The sequence below is a fragment of the Pseudorasbora parva genome, chromosome 9 (assembly GCF_024679245.1).
Source record: "Pseudorasbora parva isolate DD20220531a chromosome 9, ASM2467924v1, whole genome shotgun sequence".
NCBI classification, from domain to species: domain Eukaryota; kingdom Metazoa; phylum Chordata; class Actinopteri; order Cypriniformes; family Gobionidae; genus Pseudorasbora; species Pseudorasbora parva.
Window position 1 is genome coordinate 5,154,327 of NC_090180.1, and position 21,644 is coordinate 5,175,970.

Below are 21,644 nucleotides of genomic sequence, written 5' to 3' on the forward strand. Positions count from 1 at the left end.
GATAAAGGAATATCCACGAAAGTGTTATAGTATCTCAGTTCACAGGTTGTTTCTATATAAAAATGTTGACACAATTTTAAGTGTTTGCTCTGGCTCTTATTTTCAATAATTTTGCTTAGTTTTTATGTTTCTTGTTTTAAACTGTTGAAATTGTACATGCAAAATGTGGCGGTGTGTCAGTGTTGTGTTTGTGATTAGACGGCTGGGTTAAAGTCACTCCACCATTTCTGTGTGTTCTGCATTGGAGCTGATTTTTGACAAATTATGTAACAAAGTTATTGCTACACTCTCCCATTGACTGAAATTATATAAATAAAAAATGCTGAAATGCAGCCAAAAATGCACACATGTAAAACATTTGAGTAAAACATAATTTAAAGGAGTAACATTAGCTACATTTGGTCTATTTTTATATTTAATTAGTAATAATAGTAATCATCACCTGGTCAGGCTGTACAGGAGGAGAGAGAACATTCAAATAATACAAAGAGAATTTATCTCACCCAATATATCTGCCTAATTTCAGTTACATTTCAATTTTAGGTTATGTAGTTTTAATGTATTTATTTCGAACTTGTATTGTATTTAAAACTCTGTATGTGGACACCTTTTTTGGGTAGAAATGCATTTTGCATTTTTTGTTGCAAATAAAACTCTCATAGTCCATAACTACTGTAGGTGTAGCTAATTTTAATATATAAATTTAGTTAAATCATCGAACATTTGTATGACTTGTGATTTGCTTGACCCAAGCTATGACTTGACTTAACTTGATTATCACAACAAATGACTTGGACTTGTCGGAGACTTGAAGGTTAAGACTTGAGACTTGCACATGTGTGACTTACTCCCACCTTTGACCCAAACCAAAACTGACCAAAAAGCAAAATAAACTAAGACCATTTTTGATTATTATGAAGATTCCTTCTCCTTTTCCAGAGAAGACTTCTGACGACAGTGTTTCGACAGTTCTGAAGAAAGAGACGTGACAGGATGTACTTCTGATTGGAACAATCGGACCCGTTTAAAGGGCAGGTCTGCATGAGCAAATCTGACACTGCAGAAACTCAGCCGAAGACTGAACACATGAGCGGCATAAAATAGATTTTGGTCAAGATGAAAACAATAACAGTAGTTATTTTACTTTTATTAGAACTTTCAAACTGCTTTGCACAGTCAGGTATGTATTTTTTTCTTTAATCAATCTGAAAATGTAACAATATTAATCATAATAGTAACATTTAATGTGGAAAAAAAAACTTTTTTTTAAAGAGCTTGTCTTTATTGAGTGTGAATAGCTTAACACTACATCATCTCATCCTATTTTTGTGCAGAACGAAACTTTTTAATATATAACGTGGATAATAACAAATGCATGTTAAGCTCCCTGGAACGGCTTACCACCTGTGACTTCTCCAGTAACACACAACAGTTCCGCTGGACTTCAAACAATCGCATTTTGAACACGTACACAAAAAAGTGCCTTGGAGTAGGAAGTATATCAGTGGGCAAAAAACTACAATGGCTGAAATGTGAAGATGACAGTGTTTTGCAGAAGTGGGAATGCCACGGTGGTACATTGCTTGGCCTAAAGAATGAGTCTCTGTACCTCGCTGTAAATGATAACGGTGTGCCAGTGATCACTAAAGACACAGGAAAAAAGAGCAAATGGACAATTCATGGAACACAGGACAGCATTTGCTCTCGGCCCTATGAAGGTATGTGTCTCTATTGAACTTTATTGTCATAAAGTGACAATGCTTTCAATGCAAATGTGTGTTATTTCATCAGGGAGTAAAATACAACAGCCTCGTAATAAGCAGGACAATGCATCTTATGCAAGTGATTTCCAACTTAAATTCTATTCCATTTAGCCAATTATATTATATCAACCTATACTAATTAATATTTAACTGAATGATTTAATTAAAGTAATATCTTTGATTCAATTAAATAATAATTTTGCATAATCTGATCATTTCACCAGCACTATAAATCACAGTGTAAACTACTGATCAACTCTGATATTATTTTTTACAGAATTGTACACCATTGATGGAAATGCATTTGGGCGGCCATGCCAGTTTCCTTTTCTTTATGAGAAAAAATGGTATGCAGATTGCACCAACTATGATGAGCCCGATCAACGTCTATGGTGTTCCATTGAGGCTGACTACAGCGTTAAACAGCTGTGGGGATACTGCCCAACACAAGAAAGTAGGTTTACTTCCTCTCCATTTTTTTGAGCCTGCAGTTGTTACCTGTCCATCATCAATTTTTTTTACTAATAAATAATGATTGTGATTTTAACGGTAAAAGACTGTAAAAATGCTATGTTAGTAGCATTAATGCTATTTAATTGGTAAAGGTTTCCGTACTATATAAATGGTGAATAACCGTACTAGATCTAACCTTACATTTAATTTAATTTTACAGTAAAATACTGTTAAATTTATACCAAAGTCATTGTGTAATTTACAGTGAAAAACAGTAAATTGACATTCCCAGTTTCTTTTTTCTTCTTCTAATCCATTGTGTGCATTAGGGTTTTGTTACATCTATTGTTAAATTTGTTTAATGCATTTTTTCAATTTCATTGGTGTTACTATGAATGTGTTTAGTTTGTGTGAATGACACCTTCCATATTAGTATTGACCTCCTGTAAGCTTTGATTCATCATATGACTCTCATCTCCACTATATTGGTGGTTGTCAGTGTAAATCAAAGGTACATAAGAGATATTAGTATTTCAATATTTTGGTAAGTTAACATTATTTCAGTTAATGAAATGTGTTGTTTTTACTGTCAATTTAATGTAAATTTTTACAGTATACACCTAATTATTACAATATAAACCTTTAAATTATATGGTTTGAACTGTAAAATAGACCGTAAACAAGTGCTGTATTTGCTTGTTGCTACTGTCTTTTTTTACTGTATATTCTTTTACTGTTTTTTAACAGTAAATGTTACTTTTTTTTACAGTTAACAATTAAACATTGGCTTGCATATATTGATGAGTAATTATGTTTTTGCAGGTACATTTTGGTCCAAACATCCTCTGACAAATGTCTATTACCAAGTGAATGATCGCTCGGCCCTGACATGGTACCAGGCTAGAAAGAGCTGCCAGCAGCAAGGTGCAGAGCTGCTGAGTGTCTCTGAGCCTCATGAACACACATTTATAGCAGGTACAGTCCCATCAAAGACACACTCTGAGTAGAGCTGGTCATCACTACCCAAAGAATAAAATGTGATTAAAGTGTTCGTTCTCGCTTTGTTTGGGAATAGTTCAGAAGACACACGTCACACTATGGACAGGACTAAACAAATTAGATGTGTCCAGTGGATGGCAGTGGAGCAATGGACAACCTTTACGTTATCTGAAATGGCTCAGTGGTAAGACTCTTTCAATCAAAGCATTCAGTCTTGTTGAATCACTGTAGCTCAATTGATGAACAAACAGATACAAATTAAATATGTATTTTAATAAATGTTAATGTTGCATGAATTGAGAAAAGTCCTTTCTATCATCAAGTTATCATTTATCATATCCTAGATGTTTTTGGCCTGTACTGAATAGCTGAACAAACTAAATAAAACCAGCTTTCACTAGCTAAATGAGCATAATTGACTGAAATGGTCATTTCTGTCTTTGTTGAAGGATTCCCAACCACACAACCAGGCTACAGTTGTGGTGTCCTGAAAAACGATTTGGGTTCTGAATGGTCAAACAAACCTTGTTCTGACAAATATGGGTACATCTGCCAAAGAGGCCATTCTGTTCCTACTATTCCACCAGGTATGCTTTCTAACCACTTTTTTATTCCACATAGCAGCGGTTCTCAAACTGTGGGAGTGGATATTAGTGAGTCGAGCTGTGTCAGAATGGTGCTGTGCATGCAGAAACAAACATATATCTGTGATAGTACTGCGATTGAGTCCTTCTTTTATTGATTTATTCATAAAGACCCACAAACGTTTGAGTGGCTCTCATTTACTGCGTCCCAATTGAATCTGATCAGGAATTCTCTGATCAGGAAAATAGAAATGTTTTAAAATGCATTTATCTCATACTGTATTTCACTTTAAATGTTTGGGATGTCGTGAGATTGAGTGCTGATATGTTCTCTTTGTTTTGTTTTGTGGACAGTGGTAAACACTGGATTTTGCCAAAGCCCCTGGATTCCATATTCAGGAAACTGTTATCTGCTTCATCGCAACAAGAAAACATGGATGGATGCGCGAGATGCGTGTCTGCGGGAAGGAGGAGACCTGCTGAGTATCCTCAACACAGAAGAACAAAGCTTTGCCATCACACAGCTTGGATACTGTAAGTTTTGATCTTTGGCTTTTAACTGGAATGCATTTGTAGGAAAGACAGAAGTCGCCCCTGTATGAGGCTGCTAGTCCATCATCTGCATCACTATTCTCAGTGAAGACAGACGCGCTGTGGATTGGTTTCAATGACCGCAAAACTCAGATGCTGTTTGAGTGGAGTGACCAGTCTAGCGTCCCGTTTGCCTCATGGGAGGTGGGGGAGCCGAGTCATAATGCTGTTCATGCTGAGGACTGTGTGTTAATGAGAGGAGAGGTTAGAACTTCATACTGAAAACATGTTGCACATTATTTGAAAAGTCATCTTAAATTCTTATTGCGTAGTTTTTCTCATAGCATTATCTGTTGCTAAACTGAGCATTTGCGTAATGACTGTTTCTCCTTTAGGAGGGAAAGTGGGCCGATGACATTTGTGAGAAGAAGTATGGATTCATCTGCAAGAAGAAGTCCAGCTCTAAAGCCTCGAATAATGACACCGTGATCTCAAGCCCAGGATGCAAACCAGTATGTATATTTGTATAATAAGAAAATAACCTAAAATTGTAGAGTTGTCTTCTATGTTGTTGGACATCAGGTGGTGAAATGTATGTGTTGACAAGTGTCGTATTTTTCAAAACAGGGTTGGAGTAAGTATGGATACTACTGCTACATGGCAGGATCTGAGACAAAGACCTTTGAAGAAGCAAAACAGATGTGTGAAAAAGCTGAGTCTCATCTGGTTGATGTTTCCTCCGGGTTAGATCACTTCTTCATTTACATGCTTTCTGTCCATTCTACATGTGACACTGCATTTGTATTAAACTGAATAAAACCTTTAAAGGGTTACTTCAGCGATTAGCACATGGCTTTGTATCAGTAGAAACCCTGGAGTATATTCAAATGATCGTGCTCCCCCCTCTTATATCCCCCTGAGACGAGAGATTTATGCATTTTATTTCTGGAAAATTTCCTCTTGTGACGCAAATTGACGATATTTGCGTCACGAGAGGAATGTTTGCCCAGAGGCTAAAGACAACAGCCAGCAGAGGGAGACTTTTCCGCATGTTTTCAACTCATGCATGGGGAATGGAGATCACACTTACAGCACAGCTCAGCTACAGGCATTAATTTAAACGGATGCTAAGCAATGTAAGTGTTTTAACTTCTCAAATTAATTTCTATGAAAGTAAAGCTTCCAAAGGCATGAACTGAAAACGCGTTGTGAATGTATGCCGCGAATGTGGTCGCGATTACCTCAGCTCTCATCACGAGAGCTCATTTATGACGTTAAATGTAATCTGACTCCTATTCAGAGTCTGCTGTGAGACTCATGCGGCAACTCAATCGTTATATTGAACACACACGTTCAGTCTTTAATTGTACTTTCTGAACTCAGTCACTGTAATCCAGTAGCGGTGGCTTTGGGAATGGCCTCACAGGGCAGCTAAGCATTCTGGGAATTGTAGTCTTTCATCCCCATGAGACAAAAGTACATTTTCTGTCTTTTCTCAGTCTAGAAAGCACCAAATTCAAAAATAATTTCACATTTCTACTACATTAATGACCCAGTTTAAATACAGATTCATCTTCCCAGCGCTGAAGTGCCCCTTTAAGCAAATCCTGAAATAAAATGACTTATAAATGTACAACTGAACAGATTTTAGTGTCAACCTCATAAAAAAATAAAACTGCATATATTTAAGGCAGATATCAAGAGCCATTAATACTTAATATGTTTGTCTCTCTCTCCTATTAGAATAGAAAATGCGTTTTTGGTTAGTCTAGTAGGAGCCCGGCCAGAAAAGTACTTCTGGATTGGATTTTCTAATCAGAAGGATCTGCACACTTTTGAATGGACCAACACCAAAAAAGTCCCATTCACTCATTTCAATGCTGGGATGCCAGGTATTATGCCAAAATGCCCGTCAACTAAATTATTCTGATTGCTCATAATTATAGTATTATTACATTTAAGAATCACTTTTTTTTATCTTTCAGGAAGAAAACAAGGCTGTGTTGCCATGACGACTGGACTTATTGCTGGGCTTTGGGATGTGCTCAGCTGCTCAAATAAGGAAAAATACATCTGCAAGCAGAGAGCTGATGGACTAGTTACAACTCCAGCCCCATCAACCCATCCTCCTCTGGGCTGTCCTGAAGACTGGATGCCACTTGCGTCTAGAGACTTTTGTGTCAAGGTAAAACGGATTTTAGTGATTTTATGTTGAATTTGGGGGATATTTGCTATTTAAACTAAATCACAGACAGATGATCATGACATTATTTTTTTCCAGTTTTTTAGTGTATCTTCGAGTCAAATGAAGACTTGGGATGAAGCTCTTGAATTCTGCCAAGAGATTGGTGGTGATCTTCTGAGCATCCATCATGAAACTGATATTCCTTGGAAACAAGCAGGGTAACATCTATCATTCCTTTTGCATAATGCTAAATATCCAGCTTTAAAAAAAAAAATCCACTAGTGTAACAGTGCCACATTATCTATAACAGGTATATTCATCAGTTTCAGTCATGAGTAGTAGTCCACAAATGTTTGATTTGGCCGGGTTTCCTTTAACATGTATGTTTGTTCATGTGTTTTTATATTCATTGTCAACGGTGTAAACCACTGATGGTCATAAATACGGTGAATGTGTAGACAGGTCACATGACTGAAACAGATGAATACATAAATGTATGAATAAAAAAGTAAAGAAACTGCATGGTTTTGCTTCTAGAGGATATCCAGCATGGATTGGTTATAGAATGTACGATCCCTCGGTGGGTTACGTTTGGAGTGATGGTTCTTCGGTGAGTTCAAAGAATATGTTAAAAGACAATTAATGCTAGATATAATTAGCATTTAATGGGCATTTGGATTTTTTCCCCTACTGTCTTCTAGTCTTCCTATCAAAGCTGGGCCAGTGATGAACCAAACAATTTGAACAACATTGAAAATTGTGTTGAAATGAGAATTTCAATGTGGGACAGGGATGGAATGTGGAATGATGTGAACTGTAATGACAGAAAGGACTGGCACTGTCAGATTCGAAAAGGTACACAATGCCAATTCCAGTTCTGCCATGACTAGATTGGAAAGAAAATTCTATTTTCCATTTTTAATTGACAGCTAACTGCTCTGCCTTCTCTTTAGGAAAAACCCCAAAGGAAGTAAATATTACAGATCTAGGTAAGTCTTCTTTTTCAAGAACTCAAATATATTTTTTCAGCGATTAGCATATCAGTAGAAACCCTGGAGAATATTCGGATGATCGTGCTTCATCTTTTCTCAGTCTAGAAAGCACCAAATTCAAAAATAATTTCACATTTCTGCTACATTAATGACCCAGATAAAATACAAAGCTCAATGCTAAATCACTGAAGTAACCCTTTAATTTAAAACATGTATTCCTTTTTTTCTAGTCTATAATGAAACAGAGGATGGTTGGATTGAATTCAGAAGTGACCAGTATTATGTGTCTCAGTACTCAGCAATGTCTGTTCACGAGGCACGGGCATTCTGTAAGAAATCACACGGCGATCTTGTGGTAATCAATGATGAGGAAGAGTGGTTGTTCCTCTGGCATAAGGTATGATGGGCTGAGTGATTTTTTTTTCTGAGTTTTCAGCATTTTTGGGGTGCATATCACAAAACACTTGTATTAGTGTTATTTTGAGTATGCTTTATATTGCATTTAGTTTCTCAGAACTGTGTCTCACTGAAGTGCTTTTTTCTGTGTGTTGCAGTCTAAAGATATGTACAGTGATTTTATCATTGGTTTGACAGTTGATCTGGATGAGTCTTACCAGTAAGTTTAAAGAATGTACTGTGACTAGCCCACTTACAATTGAACAAATAAAAAAATAATTGTTGCTCTTTAAAGGTGGATGGATGGGTCCCCTGTAGTATTTCAAGCTTGGGAAGCAAATCAGCCGGCTTTTAAAAACAGTGAGGAAAGATGTGTGAAGATGACTTCCTCTCAAGGTACATCATATCTTCTGATCTAATGAAGTCTTTATGTGGAATGTTTTATTGACCACTGATATATTTGATGATGGAAATGTTTCTTTGTGAATGATTAAATCACTGTTAATATTACATTTGATATAGTGAATTAAATTATCTAATACAAAATAATTGTAAATATTACAGGACTCTGGGAAAGCATCAACTGTGGTGATGAATATAATTTTTTTTGTAAGCGAAGTGAGTCTCCACCAGTTAATGCCACGGTGGCCCCTACACAAAAGCCAAAAGGAGGCTGTGCTCCTGAGTGGACAAACTTTGAGGGAAAAGTAATTATAATCATATTCTAAAAATATTATAATGCTATATATTAGAAATAGATTGTACAAATTTTTTAATATAGTAGTTTTGCATCAGCTCAATTAAATTAAAATGTTTTAGTGCAAAATCATATCTCACAAAATAAACAAAGCCTTTACTTATGAAAAACATTACTGTAATAGATTTTACCAGTGCAATATTTGTGAAATATATCATTAATTAGTGATATACCAATAAATAACGGTCATTTATACAAACCATTATAGTGTTATAACATGAAGGAAGACATGAAAACATGGAAAGAAGCAAGAGAATACTGCAGAGTGCTTGGTGGAGATCTGTCGTCTATTATGAGTAGACAACAACAAGGTAAAAGCTTTGTGAGAGATTTCAGCACTGCTCAAAATGATGACCGTGTAAATATCTTGTCATATTCTGTGCATGGATAGATTAAAAATGTGACATTATTCTAAAGTATTGATCTGCTAAATGTTGATTTGGTCTGTTGTTGTTTTAGCAGTGCCCTTTGATTGACTTGATCATTATTATATATTGCATGTTTAATGTATTATATCAAATTCATCTGCAGCCTTTTTAACAACAATGATTAGAGATAAAACCACAGACTTCTGGATCGGATTCAGCAATTTGGCAAATGGGAGGTTCAAGTGGACAGATGGGAGTAGTGTTGCATTCACAGACTGGGCCAAAGGGGAACCTCATAACTATAGAGTATGAGCATATTTTTGTCATTTATGAGTGAACATTATGAAGTAAAATTTTAACCTGAAGATGTTTTAGTATGACTATGGATTGTTATTTTTTTCATTAAAAAAAAAATATTTCTCTTACAGTGGGATTGGCCAACAGATGAACAGGTACTGTGATAACCTAAAATTTGTTTTTGTGTGTGTGTGTGTATGGGGGATGGCCTGTGTGGTAACAAAGGCTTCAGTCACTGTGTCTGTTTCTTTTTCAAATAGACATGTGTTGTTATGGGCATTGGTTCATCTGGCAAGTGGGTGGCAAATGACTGTAATTCTACTTACGGTTTCATCTGCAGTCGTGATGTTGGTGAGTTCTGCCAAGTGCTGTGGACTTGTAGAGAGATTGATTGATCCTCTGTAGACTTTTATAATTCATAATATTCTGCTTGCATTGTCTCTTTTTTCACATGTTCAGATCCTGGAATTGCCCCAGTGCCAACTGAACTTCCTAAAACCTTTGTCAAGCTCGGAAATTCATCTTTCAAAGTGATTCAAGAGAACCTAACATGGAGTGAAGCAAACAGTCGCTGTAAGGCAGAAGGGGCTCGTCTTGCCAGCATTCGGCACTTGACAACACAAGCTTACCTTGAGCTGCAGGTCTTCAGAGCACAGCAGCCCATGTGGATTGGTCTCAACAGTGTGAAGGTACTGCATCGGAGTGAAAAGGGAAAATCATAGCGTTACAATTTCAAGGAATATTCAGCATAAAAAAGTAAAGTCAGCTTCATAGGTTTCTTTATTCTGTGGAACACAAAAAATATGTTTTATAGAATGTTCAAGCTGTCATTGCCATAAAATGAAAGTAAATAGTTATTAGGTTATCGTATTGAAAAGTTATTTTAAACATTAAACATGCATGTAAATAGCACGTCTTTTTATCTAGATTATGCTTTTTTAAATGAAAAGTCAATATTCCCTACTCCTCTGTATGTGTGATATATTGATGACTTAAACCAACTCATTATATATTTGTATTCATGAACAGTCAAATGGATATTTTTTATGGGTGGATAACTGGCCCATGAATATGGAGAAATGGGCTTCTTCTGAACCACGGTCCAACCGCCCTTGTGCATACATGGAAATAGAAGGAGATTGGAGAACGACTCTCTGCAATCAAACCTACTACAGTGTCTGTGAGAAAACAACAGGTGGGATACAAAGTGTGTGTGTGTGTGTGTGTGTGTGTGTGTGTGTATTTGTGATGTAATTAAAGAAAAATGTGGTAACAGTCAGACTGACACTCAAATCTATCTTCAAGAAAAATAATTCCACTGCAATCACCTCTCTTCTCCAATGTTTAGAGGAAGTTAAATTATGGCTAGCCCAAAACTTCCTCTTCTTAAATGAGGACAAGATTGATGTGATTGTATTCAGTCCCAATGACAACACTCACCCTGCGTCTCAATCAGCTCCCTAGTTCACTAGTCAGGGCACTGATCAGGACATAAGTCAATGGGCTGACTCCCTGATCAGTGCCCTGACAACTGAACATTTGCAGTAGCAGGGCCACGACTCTGGAATACCATTCCTTTAGAGATCAGGCTGGCCTCTTCCTTGTCCATTTTTAAGTCCCTGTTAAAAACGTTTCTATTTTCTTTAGTGTACTGATTACCCTGATATGTTAACTTTTAAAAAGTTGTGCTTTTCATTTTTTTACTCTGTTCTGGTTTTATTTCTATGTATGTGTGCTATTCTTGCTCTTCTGTAAAGCACTTTGGTCAGCCTGGGGGCTGTGGGAAATGTGCTATAAAAAAAATTAAACTTGAACTAGAACTTGAACTGATCTCATGAAATCTTTGTTTCAGTGTAGACATACACACGGAGATGATGGTTTGTTTCAGTGTAGACATACACACGGAGATGATGGTTAGTTTTGGCTTAGACATACACGCGGAAATGATGGTTTGTTTCGGTGTAGACATACACACGGAGATGATGGTTTGTTTCAGTGTAGACATACACACGGAGATGATGGTTTGTTTCGGTATAGACATACACGCTGAGATGATGGTTTGTTTCAGTGTAGACATACACACGGAGATGATGGTTTGTTTTAGTGTAGACATACACACGGAGATGATGGTTTGTTTCGGTGTAGACATACACACGGAGATGATGGTTTGTTTCGGTGTAGACATACACACGGAGATGATGGTTTGTTTCAGTGTAGACATACACGCGGAGATGATGGTTTGTTTCAGTGTAGACATACACGCGGAGATGATGGCTTGTTTCGGTGTAGACATACACACGGAGATGATGGTTTGTTTCAGTGTAGACATAGACACGGAGATGATGGTTAGTTTTGGCTTAGACATACATGCGGAAATGATGGTTTGTTTCGGTGTAGACATACACACGGAGATGATGGTTTGTTTCAGTGTAGACATACACACGGAGATGATGGTTTGTTTCGGTATAGACATACACGCTGAGATGATGGTTTGTTTCAGTGTAGACATACACACGGAGATAATGGCTTGTTTCGGTGTAGACATACACGCGGAGATAATGGCTTGTTTCGGTGTAGACATACACACGGAGATAATGGCTTGTTTCGGTGTAGACATACACACGGAGATAATGGCTTGTTTCGGTGTAGACATACACGCGGAGATGATGGTTTGTTTCAGTGTAGACATACACACGGAGATGATGGTTAGTTTTGGCTTAGACATACACGCTGAGATGATGGTTTGTTTCAGTGTAGACATACACACGGAGATAATGGCTTGTTTCGGTGTAGACATACACACGGAGATAATGGCTTGTTTCGGTGTAGACATACACGCGGAGATGATGGTTTGTTTCAGTGTAGACATACACACGGAGATGATGGTTAGTTTTGGCTTAGACATACACGCAGAGATGATGGTTTGTTTCGGTGTAGACATACACGCGGAGATGATGGCTTGTTTCGGTGTAGACATACACGCGGAGATGATGGTTTGTTTCGGTGTAGACATACACGCGGAGATGATGGCTTGTTTCGGTGTAGACATACACACAGAGATGATGGTTTGTTTCAGTGTAGACATAGACACGGAGATGATGGTTAGTTTTGGCTTAGACATACACGCAGAGATGATGGTTTGTTTCGGTGTAGACATACACGCGGAGATGATGGCTTGTTTCGGTGTAGACATACACGCGGAGATGATGGTTTGTTTCAGTGTAGACATACACACGGAGATGATGGTTTGTTTCGGTATAGACATACACGCTGAGATGATGGCTTGTTTCAGTGTAGACATACACACGGAGATGATGGCTTGTTTCGGTGTAGACATACACGCAGAGATGATGGTTTGTTTCGGTGTAGACATACACGCTGAGATGATGGCTTGTTTCAGTGTAGACATACACACGGAGATGATGGCTTGTTTCGGTGTAGACATACACGCAGAGATGATGGTTTGTTTCGGTGTAGACATACACGCGGAGATGATTGCTTGTTTCGGTGTAGACATACACGCGGAGATGATGGTTTGTTTCAGTGTAGACATACACACGGAGATGATGGTTTGTTTCGGTATAGACATACACGCTGAGATGATGGCTTGTTTCAGTGTAGACATACACACGGAGATGATGGCTTGTTTCAGTGTAGACATACACGCGGAGCTGATGGTTTGTTTCAGTGTAGACATACACGCGGAGATGATGGCTTGTTTCGGTGTAGACATACACGCGGAGATGATGGTTTGTTTCGGTGTAGACATACACGCGGAGATGATGGCTTGTTTCGGTGTAGACATACACGCGGAGATGATGGCTTGTTTCGGTGTAGACATACACGCGGAGATGATGGTTTGTTTCAGTGTAGACATACACGCGGAGATGATGGCTTGTTTCGGTGTAGACATACACACGGAGATGATGGCTTGTTTCGGTGTAGACATACACGCGGAGATGATGGTTTGTTTCAGTGTAGACATACACACGGAGATGATGGTTTGTTTCAGTGTAGACATACACACGGAGATGATGGTTTGTTTCAGTGTAGACATACACACGGAGATGATGGTTTGTTTCGGTGTAGACATACACACGGAGATGATGGTTTGTTTCAGTGTAGACATACACACAGAGATGATGGTTTGTTTCAGTGTAGACATACACACGGAGATGATGGTTAGTTTCGGTGTAGACATACACACGGAGATGATGGCTTGTTTCGGTGTAGACATACACGCGGAGATGATGGTTAGTTTCAGTGTAGACATACACGCTGAGATGATGGTTTGTTTCGTTGTAGACATACACACGGAGATGATGGTTTGTTGCAGTGTAGACATACACACGGAGATGATGGTTTGTTTCAGTGTAGACATACACACGGAGAAGATGGTTAGTTTTGGCTAAGACATACACGCAGAGATGATGGTTTGTTTCGGTGTAGACATACATGCGGAGAAGATGGTTAGTTTCGGTGTAGACATACACGCGGAGATGATGGTTTGTTTCGTTGTAGACATACACGCGGAGAAGATGGTCAGTTTCGGTGTAGACATATTATTTTCCTCTCGCGATAGGTCATTTAAAAATGATGGCACTCATCCCATCCAGTGCACTAGCCATTATATTTATTGGAAGGAGACGTGTGTGTTATCCAAGCATTAATGGCAAGGAATGCCCCTTAAGTTACTTAAGCGGCACGGATGTGAGGTGTGTGTGTGTGTCAGATCTGCTTCAAGGTCTTCATGTTAATGTGGCATGTCTGTGTTTAGAATCTAGTTTTCCTGTAATTCTTTTATGAGTTTAATAAAGAACTGTCTCGTTTTCTTTGCAAACAAACCGTCATCTGTTAAGAATGATCAACTTTTGACGCATAGCTACAGAGAAGAGCGAAATGTTTGAGTTTACATGGTGGAAAGTTTTTTTTTTTTTACACCACGTCGATATTTTGGCTCAAAATTTTGTTCGTTGGAAATATTAACTGAATTAAGAAATGCGTTTGAAATAAATAATTTGCCGTTTAATAAACAAATTTTTTTTTTTTAAATGAAGACAGCGTTTGGAGCGAGAATATGCAAAATAATCCATTCCCTGAGTCCACAAATAAAAGTAGACAGTTTATATAGCTTATAATTATGTCTTGAACTTGTTTCCGCTGTCTTTAAAGAAGAAAAAAAAGAAAAAACGCTGGCGTCTTCATCGGCCGTAGACACACGCGTGGAGATGATGGTTCATTACGGCGTAGACACATGCGGAGATGATGGTTCATTACGGCGTAGACACATGCGGAGATGATGGTTCGTTACAGCATAGAAATACATGCGGAGATGATGGTTTGTTTCGCCGTAGACATACACATGGAATCACACGGATAGCTGAAAATGCGTACAGATAAAATGCCACTTCTGGCATAATAAACGCTCATTATTAATGTAGTTAACACAGGTTTGTGATCTTATCGAGAAATTTGTGTGTAATTCTCATAGCGAGAGCTTTCTTTGCTGCAGTATCTGCCTGCTCATTATAGTCCCATATGACGCTGGAATCCAGCAGAAAATAATATTAAAATATTCTTTCCTTTAGACGATTCAGTTTTTCTATTTTGTGTGTGTGTGTGTGTTGCAATTGTGAGCACTTCAAAACTCAATTAATAATTTTTATTGTCTGAGTTATTTATATTTTTAGAATGCACAATGGCCTCTAAAAAAATGCTGGGTTAAAAATGGACAAACCCAGCGACTGCATTGCAGTGTTTTAACACAGCGGTTGGGTTAAATGTTTGCTTGGAACAACCCAATCGCTGGGTTTGTCCATTTTTAACACAACTTAAAGTGTAGCTTCATTTTCATCAACAAAATTCGACTGCTTTACGGCATATACGTCACTTCAACCAACACCCACACTTCCTTAAATTCGGACGTGCGAGCCCAACTTTGTTCGTCGGATAATATAGTCATATCCGAAGCAGCAGAGACAAATAAGAAAGAAAAGGTTTTGTTGGAGGAAAGCAATAAGAGGAAACGAAAAAGTGATGGGATTAAAGGCAGGACGAGGATCAGCATGTGACCAGCGTTTGCTCGTCGGCGTGAGCTGAAGGAGGCGTGCCCGACCGATGCTGTCATGCTTGTTATGGTGATTACCTACCACTCAAACATTGAACTGAAGTATCATATAGATTCTGTAAAACGGTAACCAATAGACTACTATAATGACGCTGGCTTGTAAACGTGAGCATCGTGATTATTTGGCGTTTGAAAAAAATAAAACCCATGAAATTATATTCATATGACATGCTGAAACATGCCACTGACTGTAACGTTACCTGGGATGAAGACGTTTCACACGCGACGCCAGAAGAACTCTGAACTCCTCCTGCAGTGTTCAGGGGAACTGTTAGTGCTGCACCGACCCGCGGCGCCACTTTTATGAAGTTATTTGGCCCGCCCCGCACCACTGTATATATTTTTACAACCTGCCGCGCACCCGCGACCATTAAATAGACATACGGGGTCCGCGGGTTATGAGACGACCCACGCATCACTAGTTCAGGGCTCTCAGGGTTGTCATGTCAACAAATGCACGCGTGATGGCATCCCCTGTTGTAGGATGACAGATCTTACGACAGTAGTTGAGGACATTATTTTTTCCTAACTGTAGGGGGACCCCGAGAGCAAAAGTAGCCAAGTGCGGCTTTAAATGTTCTCAAACAGCCATTCAGATTTTTGCATTCACTGGTGTTTATTAAAAAGCATCTCATACTTTAGAACTTTGTTTTTTTCAAACATTTGTTTATTCTTATACATTGTTACATTTTAATTGTGACTAAAACATGTAAGCCCTAAAAATATATCAAGATATTGTTTCTCTAGATACATTTCTTGTTCTAACACTTCAGTCTGTTTGAAACATTTGTTTGCTTTATACATGTTCTTTGGTATTGTTTTAGTTTGTGCTAAAAATGTATCTCAGATGGACAAACTGGCCAAAATCGCCATTAGTTCTTGTTCCTTTGTCCCTGCTCATTAGTTCTCATGCGCTGTGTAAGATGTGGTGATTCATTCAACCCGTGACTCTCACAGTGCATTATGGGTATTCTCTAGCTTTTGAGTGCACATCATTTGTGCACTCGTTATTGCAGTGAATTGTGGGAATGAATGAGCACACTCGATAACGTCCACTATGGTTTGGGACACCACTACAAATGTCTGTCCCTTCAAATAATGCCCCGTTTAAGGGTATAGGGGGTGATTTCGGACACAGCAATGGTTTGTAGGTAATTTCCCTTTGCTTTCATAGCTACTCATTTGATAATTAATTAACTCCACCTGTTCTTGTTTTCTCCCTTTTAGTATATAGTCCTCATTTTCAGTTGTTTCTTTGTCCGTTCTTGTCAGTGTATAGCAGGTGGTATTTTTCCTGTGTTTGTCGTTTTGATTGAATTGTGATTATAAACGTGACTACTGCGATTAGATCCTGCATGGACTCTCCTTTACTGCTTCCGGCTGTGACAGCAACATATATCCACGATTCTCATCCAATCATTCCACACTTAAAAGATAGTGCTTCTTTTAATGGCTATACAGTAATCCATCACTTTCTCTTAAACTTACTTTTCCATGTGACATTTTCCCCAGACATTCCCCTGACTCCTCCAGCTCAGCAACCTGGCCATTGCCCTCAGGAAGAGGATGACAGTCCTTTAAGGTGGATACCTTTCAAAGACAGTTGCTATAGCTTTGTGACTGATGCCGAACCATGGAGCAGGGCAACTAGACACTGTATGAGAAGGGGTAAGGTTACAGATCGATTTTAACCCTCTGGTCCTCTTCGTTTAAGAGTCACACTTGTCCTCTTCCCGGTCAAAAATGACCAAAGCTATTATTCCCCATTGAAAATATTTTTTTTTTTCAATTAAAACAGTATTCCATGTTAAAATAGACAGGGCATTCAAAATAAAAAAAATTGAAGGTTATTATTATTGCTCTCTGGTGGCAGTAAAAAAAGAAAAACGGATGTAATGCCCTGTTATGACCACTAGGTTCCTATATAACTCTATATAAAGTAGCTTATAAATTCTTTAGTGTTTTTAGACATAAATACTTACGTTTATTAAGTTTTGGATTTGGATTTATACTTAGACATTCTCAAAGACTACTTTTTGTCAAGGTTTAGATTTTTTTTTTAAATGTAAATGTTGATTTGAATGTCAGTTTTCGCATTAATTTTACTACATTCAAACCTGAGCACAGAGGAGAACATTTTGAACATATAACCTCAAAATTCTATAAAAAATTAACAAAAATCACATATCGAATAATAGATCTGATTTTAATCTCTTATTTGATACTTTTGGCTCAATTTTACCACATTAATAACAGCCATACCAGTTAATTTGCTTGTGTATATTATTGTGGTTTGTGTGTGTCTCTGAGTGTGTTTACATGTGTGTGTGTGTGTGTGTGTGTGTGTGTGTATGAGTGTTTGTGTCTGTTTTGAACTGTTGATGTTTTAGAGTGTAAACATCTTGTTGTTGTTTTTTACTGCATTGTGGCTGAATTATTGATTTTGTTTTAATATTGATTTGCAAAAATGTGCTCTATGTTATAGTCACACTATTCATGTGTGTGTGTGTGTGGTTTGTATCACCAAAAGATTCCCTGAGTTTTTGCGTATTTCCCATTCATTTCCTATGGCGGTCATTTTTGACCGCGAAGGAGACAAAAGTGTGACTATTTTTTTTAACAACCATTTAACATATCCGAATCATCTGGTTGATTTTTTTTGTGTGTTCACATAGCTAATGCAACAAAAGTCACCAAGTGTCATCCCATTCTGTTGAACAAAAAAAAATTACAATTTCATGACGTGAAATGTTTTGGTCATTTTTGACCGAAGAGGACCAGAGGTTTACCCAATTACATGACAGGTGCAAAGAGTAACAAGGTTTGCACGTCATTTTTCTTTCTCATCAGGAGCTTCTCTTGTCAGCATTAGAGATGAAGCAGAACAGAAGTTTATAGAGGACAACCTCATGCTTTTTGAAAGTTACAAAGATTTTTGGATTGGACTTTTCCACACCCAGAAAGGTAATGTGCCAACCTACTCACATACAGGAGTCTCTTCTGTTCAGCTCCTTTCCAGCGCCCCAGAGTCTTCACACAAATAGTGAATGAACTCAATTTTCTAAAAGGGTTGCTTACAAATGAACTCACCCTGGATTATCTAATTACACAGGACACTGGTTATGGTCAGACAACAGCGTGGTAGATTACACTAACTGGGCATTAGAAAACGATTATGAAGATTACTATGAAGACCATTCTTTGAATCCTGACTGCGCTGTAATCTCTACCAAATCTAAAAAATGGAAAAAACTACATTGTGATTACACATACTTACCGTTTATCTGCGAAACCCCCAAAGGTATGTATGGTAAATTGTCACTGTCACATATTTTGTAACAGGAGTAGATAGAGTAAATGCCGTATCTCACTGTATTCTTATTAACTGTGTTCTTATAGGATATAAGAAATACAAGGTTCCCTTTCAGTCGTCGGTTCAGTTCTGACGTACGTCTCCGTTCCCTCCTTCAGGGAACGAGGGTTACATACGTAACCGAGACGGTTTCATTTGTTAGTTTTATTAATGCTGGGCAATCAATTAATTGCATCCAAAATAAAAGTTTGTGTTTAAATGACATGTGTGTGCACTGTGTATAATTATGTATATATGAAGACAAAAAAAATGCAATTGATTAATCGCGATCAATTTAGCTAAAAACAATGGTTGGATATTTCTTGTTTCATAATTATATTGCTGCTTTAATCTTCCTGAAGATTAATATTTCATAAAATTATTTTTTAAAATTAGTTTCACATGTCTACATGTTGACCCTTGTATAGTGTCAGTATGACCTGCTAGTCACAAAAGGTCACTTTTATATATATCATTATCCTTTTTTTCCCTGCAGTAATAAGTCCAACCACTAATGCTCCACAAACAGGTAATATGATGACTTATTCCTAATGCCTTTTCTTGAGCATTTCCTGTCAAATATATAAATATCACATTCCACACTTTCACACAATCACACAGCACCTTCTCTCAAATGTTTAACAGCATATGTAATATAGTAAAACTGTAGTTTGATATAATGTGTATCACAGTTTTACACGTTTTTTTCTTCTTCTCTGTTTACACAGGTCCTGAACCTCACAGGGTCAAAACCGGTTTGGCTGTGTTCTTCACTATTGCAGTGGTCTGCATATTGGGTGTTCTCGGATACATTTACTACAGAAGTTCAAATAGACGGTTATTGCCTACATTTGAGAATCCCATGTATAATAACACAGAGACTGCTCATTCAGATAGTAAAGATGACAAAACATTGCTCAGCCACATTGAGATCGCTGAATAGACCTGTTTTATAATCTAAAACTTACTACTTGTATGTAGGGGTGGGCGATATAGCCTCAAAATTATATCATGATATTTCAAGAATATTTGCGATAACGATATTTATGACGATATAGAAAAAAATATATGGAACAAAGTTTTATTGGTTATTGCAGCTGGTAGGCAGCAGCATTTATTAGTGCAAACAAAATTAACGGCTTTGTTTATCCTTTTCCAATGAGCTTATGTCATTGATGAGAGAATATTTAATTCAAAGTGTAAATCTACTTTAAGTTACTAGTGTTTTGGTTACTGGAAGTTGTACAATAGCAGAGGTAATTCCAAGTCAGCTAAAATACCGTTCTGTATTAATGAGCTGTTTTCATTATGAAGCATGCGCACACACACACACACACACACACACACACACACACACACACACACACACACACACACACACACACACACATAATATTATATATATATATATATATATATATATATATATATATATATATATATATATATATATAAAAAACTAAATCAACTTTGATATGTACACTGTAATATATTCTGTTTTTGAGCGAACCACCTCAGTTACACTTTAAACTGTGCAGTGCAACTTGGTTGCTAGTATTGAAGAAGAGTGTCATCTTTTGGGATGCAGTGGGAAAAAACAAAAACAGGATGATGTAAGGTCAGCTGACATGGGAGGATTTGAAGGGATGCGTTGACAATTGACAACCTGTCAATCACACGAGATTGCAGCAAAAGCAAACCACTACAATCCAATCAATTCCCAATGGACAAATCAAACCCCATCCTACATTTTTTTCTTATTCGAGAGCTTTCCTCATCACATATACACACAATAGGTAAGAAAAGACTTCTGTTTCATGTCGACTACACTACCAGTCCAAAGCATGGAAGCTGTATTATTTCAATTTTTTTTTAAATAAGTTTATTTTGCTCACCAAGGTTGCATTTATTTGATCCAAAATATGGCAAAAACATTAATTAAATATGATTAATAAATAATTAGATTTTTTTTTTAATAACTTCTTTTCTATTTTAATATAAGGAAATGTATTTCTCTGATCAAAGCTGAATTTTCAGCACCATTACTCCAGTCTCCTTCAGAAATTTTTACTCCTCTTGTAAAAATTATTTACAATGTTGTGTAACATTTTTTTTCCAGGATTATTTAATGAATAGAAAGTTCAAATGAACAGCATTTATCTAAAATATAAAGCTTTTTCAACATTATAAATGTCTTTACTGTCAATTGATCAATTTAATGCATCCTTGCTTTGGGAAGTTATTTCCCAAATAAAAAAATATTCTTACTGACCCAAAAATTTTGAACGGTAGTGCAATGCTACAAAAGCTTTATATTTCAGATAAATACTGTTCTTTTGAACTTTCTATTCATAAAAGAATCCTAATTTTTTTTACACAACTGCTTTCAACACTAATAATAATCAGAAATGTTTCTTCAGCAGAAAATCATCATATCAGAATGATTTCTGAAGGATCATGTGACACTGAGCTTTGCATCACTGGAATAAATTCAATTTTATAATATGTATTTAAATAGAAAATAGATATTTATTATTAATAACGTAAATAGAGCTCTGGTGAGCAGAATAAACTTCTTTAAAAAAAACAACAATCAAAATATAAGTGTATAAGTCATATTACAGCGCCCTTGGAAATGTGCTGAGGTCCCCTATAGGGCCCTGACCTCCTGGTAGAAAACACTGTTTTAAATAATTCTAAACAAGTCTTCTTTCAACACTATTTTGAAGTCTAAACCCACTTAAGTTTCTCTACAAACTCACCGGTGCTCCACATATCCATGTGGTACCAGAACTCCAAACAGCCTTGAGATTCAGTCTCCATCATCTCACTCTCAAGAT

At 37.2% G+C, this 21,644-nt stretch overlaps 2 protein-coding genes across 2 annotated transcripts in view; one reads left to right on the top strand and one right to left on the bottom strand.

Moving 5' to 3' along the window:
- si:ch211-106h4.4 (MAM and LDL-receptor class A domain-containing protein 1) overlaps window positions 1-21,644 on the bottom strand; it is a 61,736-nt gene that overhangs the window by 34,125 nt on the left and 5,967 nt on the right. The window lies entirely within an intron of this gene.
- LOC137089974 (macrophage mannose receptor 1-like) lies at window positions 991-20,151 on the top strand. The gene is made up of 31 exons (XM_067453596.1): window positions 991-1,180; window positions 1,335-1,718; window positions 2,041-2,217; window positions 3,039-3,191; window positions 3,292-3,399; window positions 3,665-3,802; window positions 4,154-4,333; window positions 4,437-4,594; window positions 4,726-4,842; window positions 4,958-5,073; window positions 6,074-6,222; window positions 6,316-6,515; window positions 6,612-6,733; window positions 7,053-7,125; window positions 7,217-7,370; window positions 7,469-7,504; window positions 7,738-7,904; window positions 8,062-8,123; window positions 8,199-8,299; window positions 8,468-8,610; window positions 8,869-8,971; window positions 9,192-9,334; window positions 9,457-9,480; window positions 9,586-9,676; window positions 9,785-10,014; window positions 10,355-10,520; window positions 16,965-17,120; window positions 18,303-18,416; window positions 18,565-18,753; window positions 19,301-19,333; window positions 19,533-20,151. The coding sequence occupies exons 1-31, from the start codon at window positions 1,117-1,119 to the stop codon at window positions 19,745-19,747; spliced, it is 4,266 nt and encodes a 1,421-aa protein (XP_067309697.1). The 5' UTR covers window positions 991-1,116; the 3' UTR covers window positions 19,748-20,151.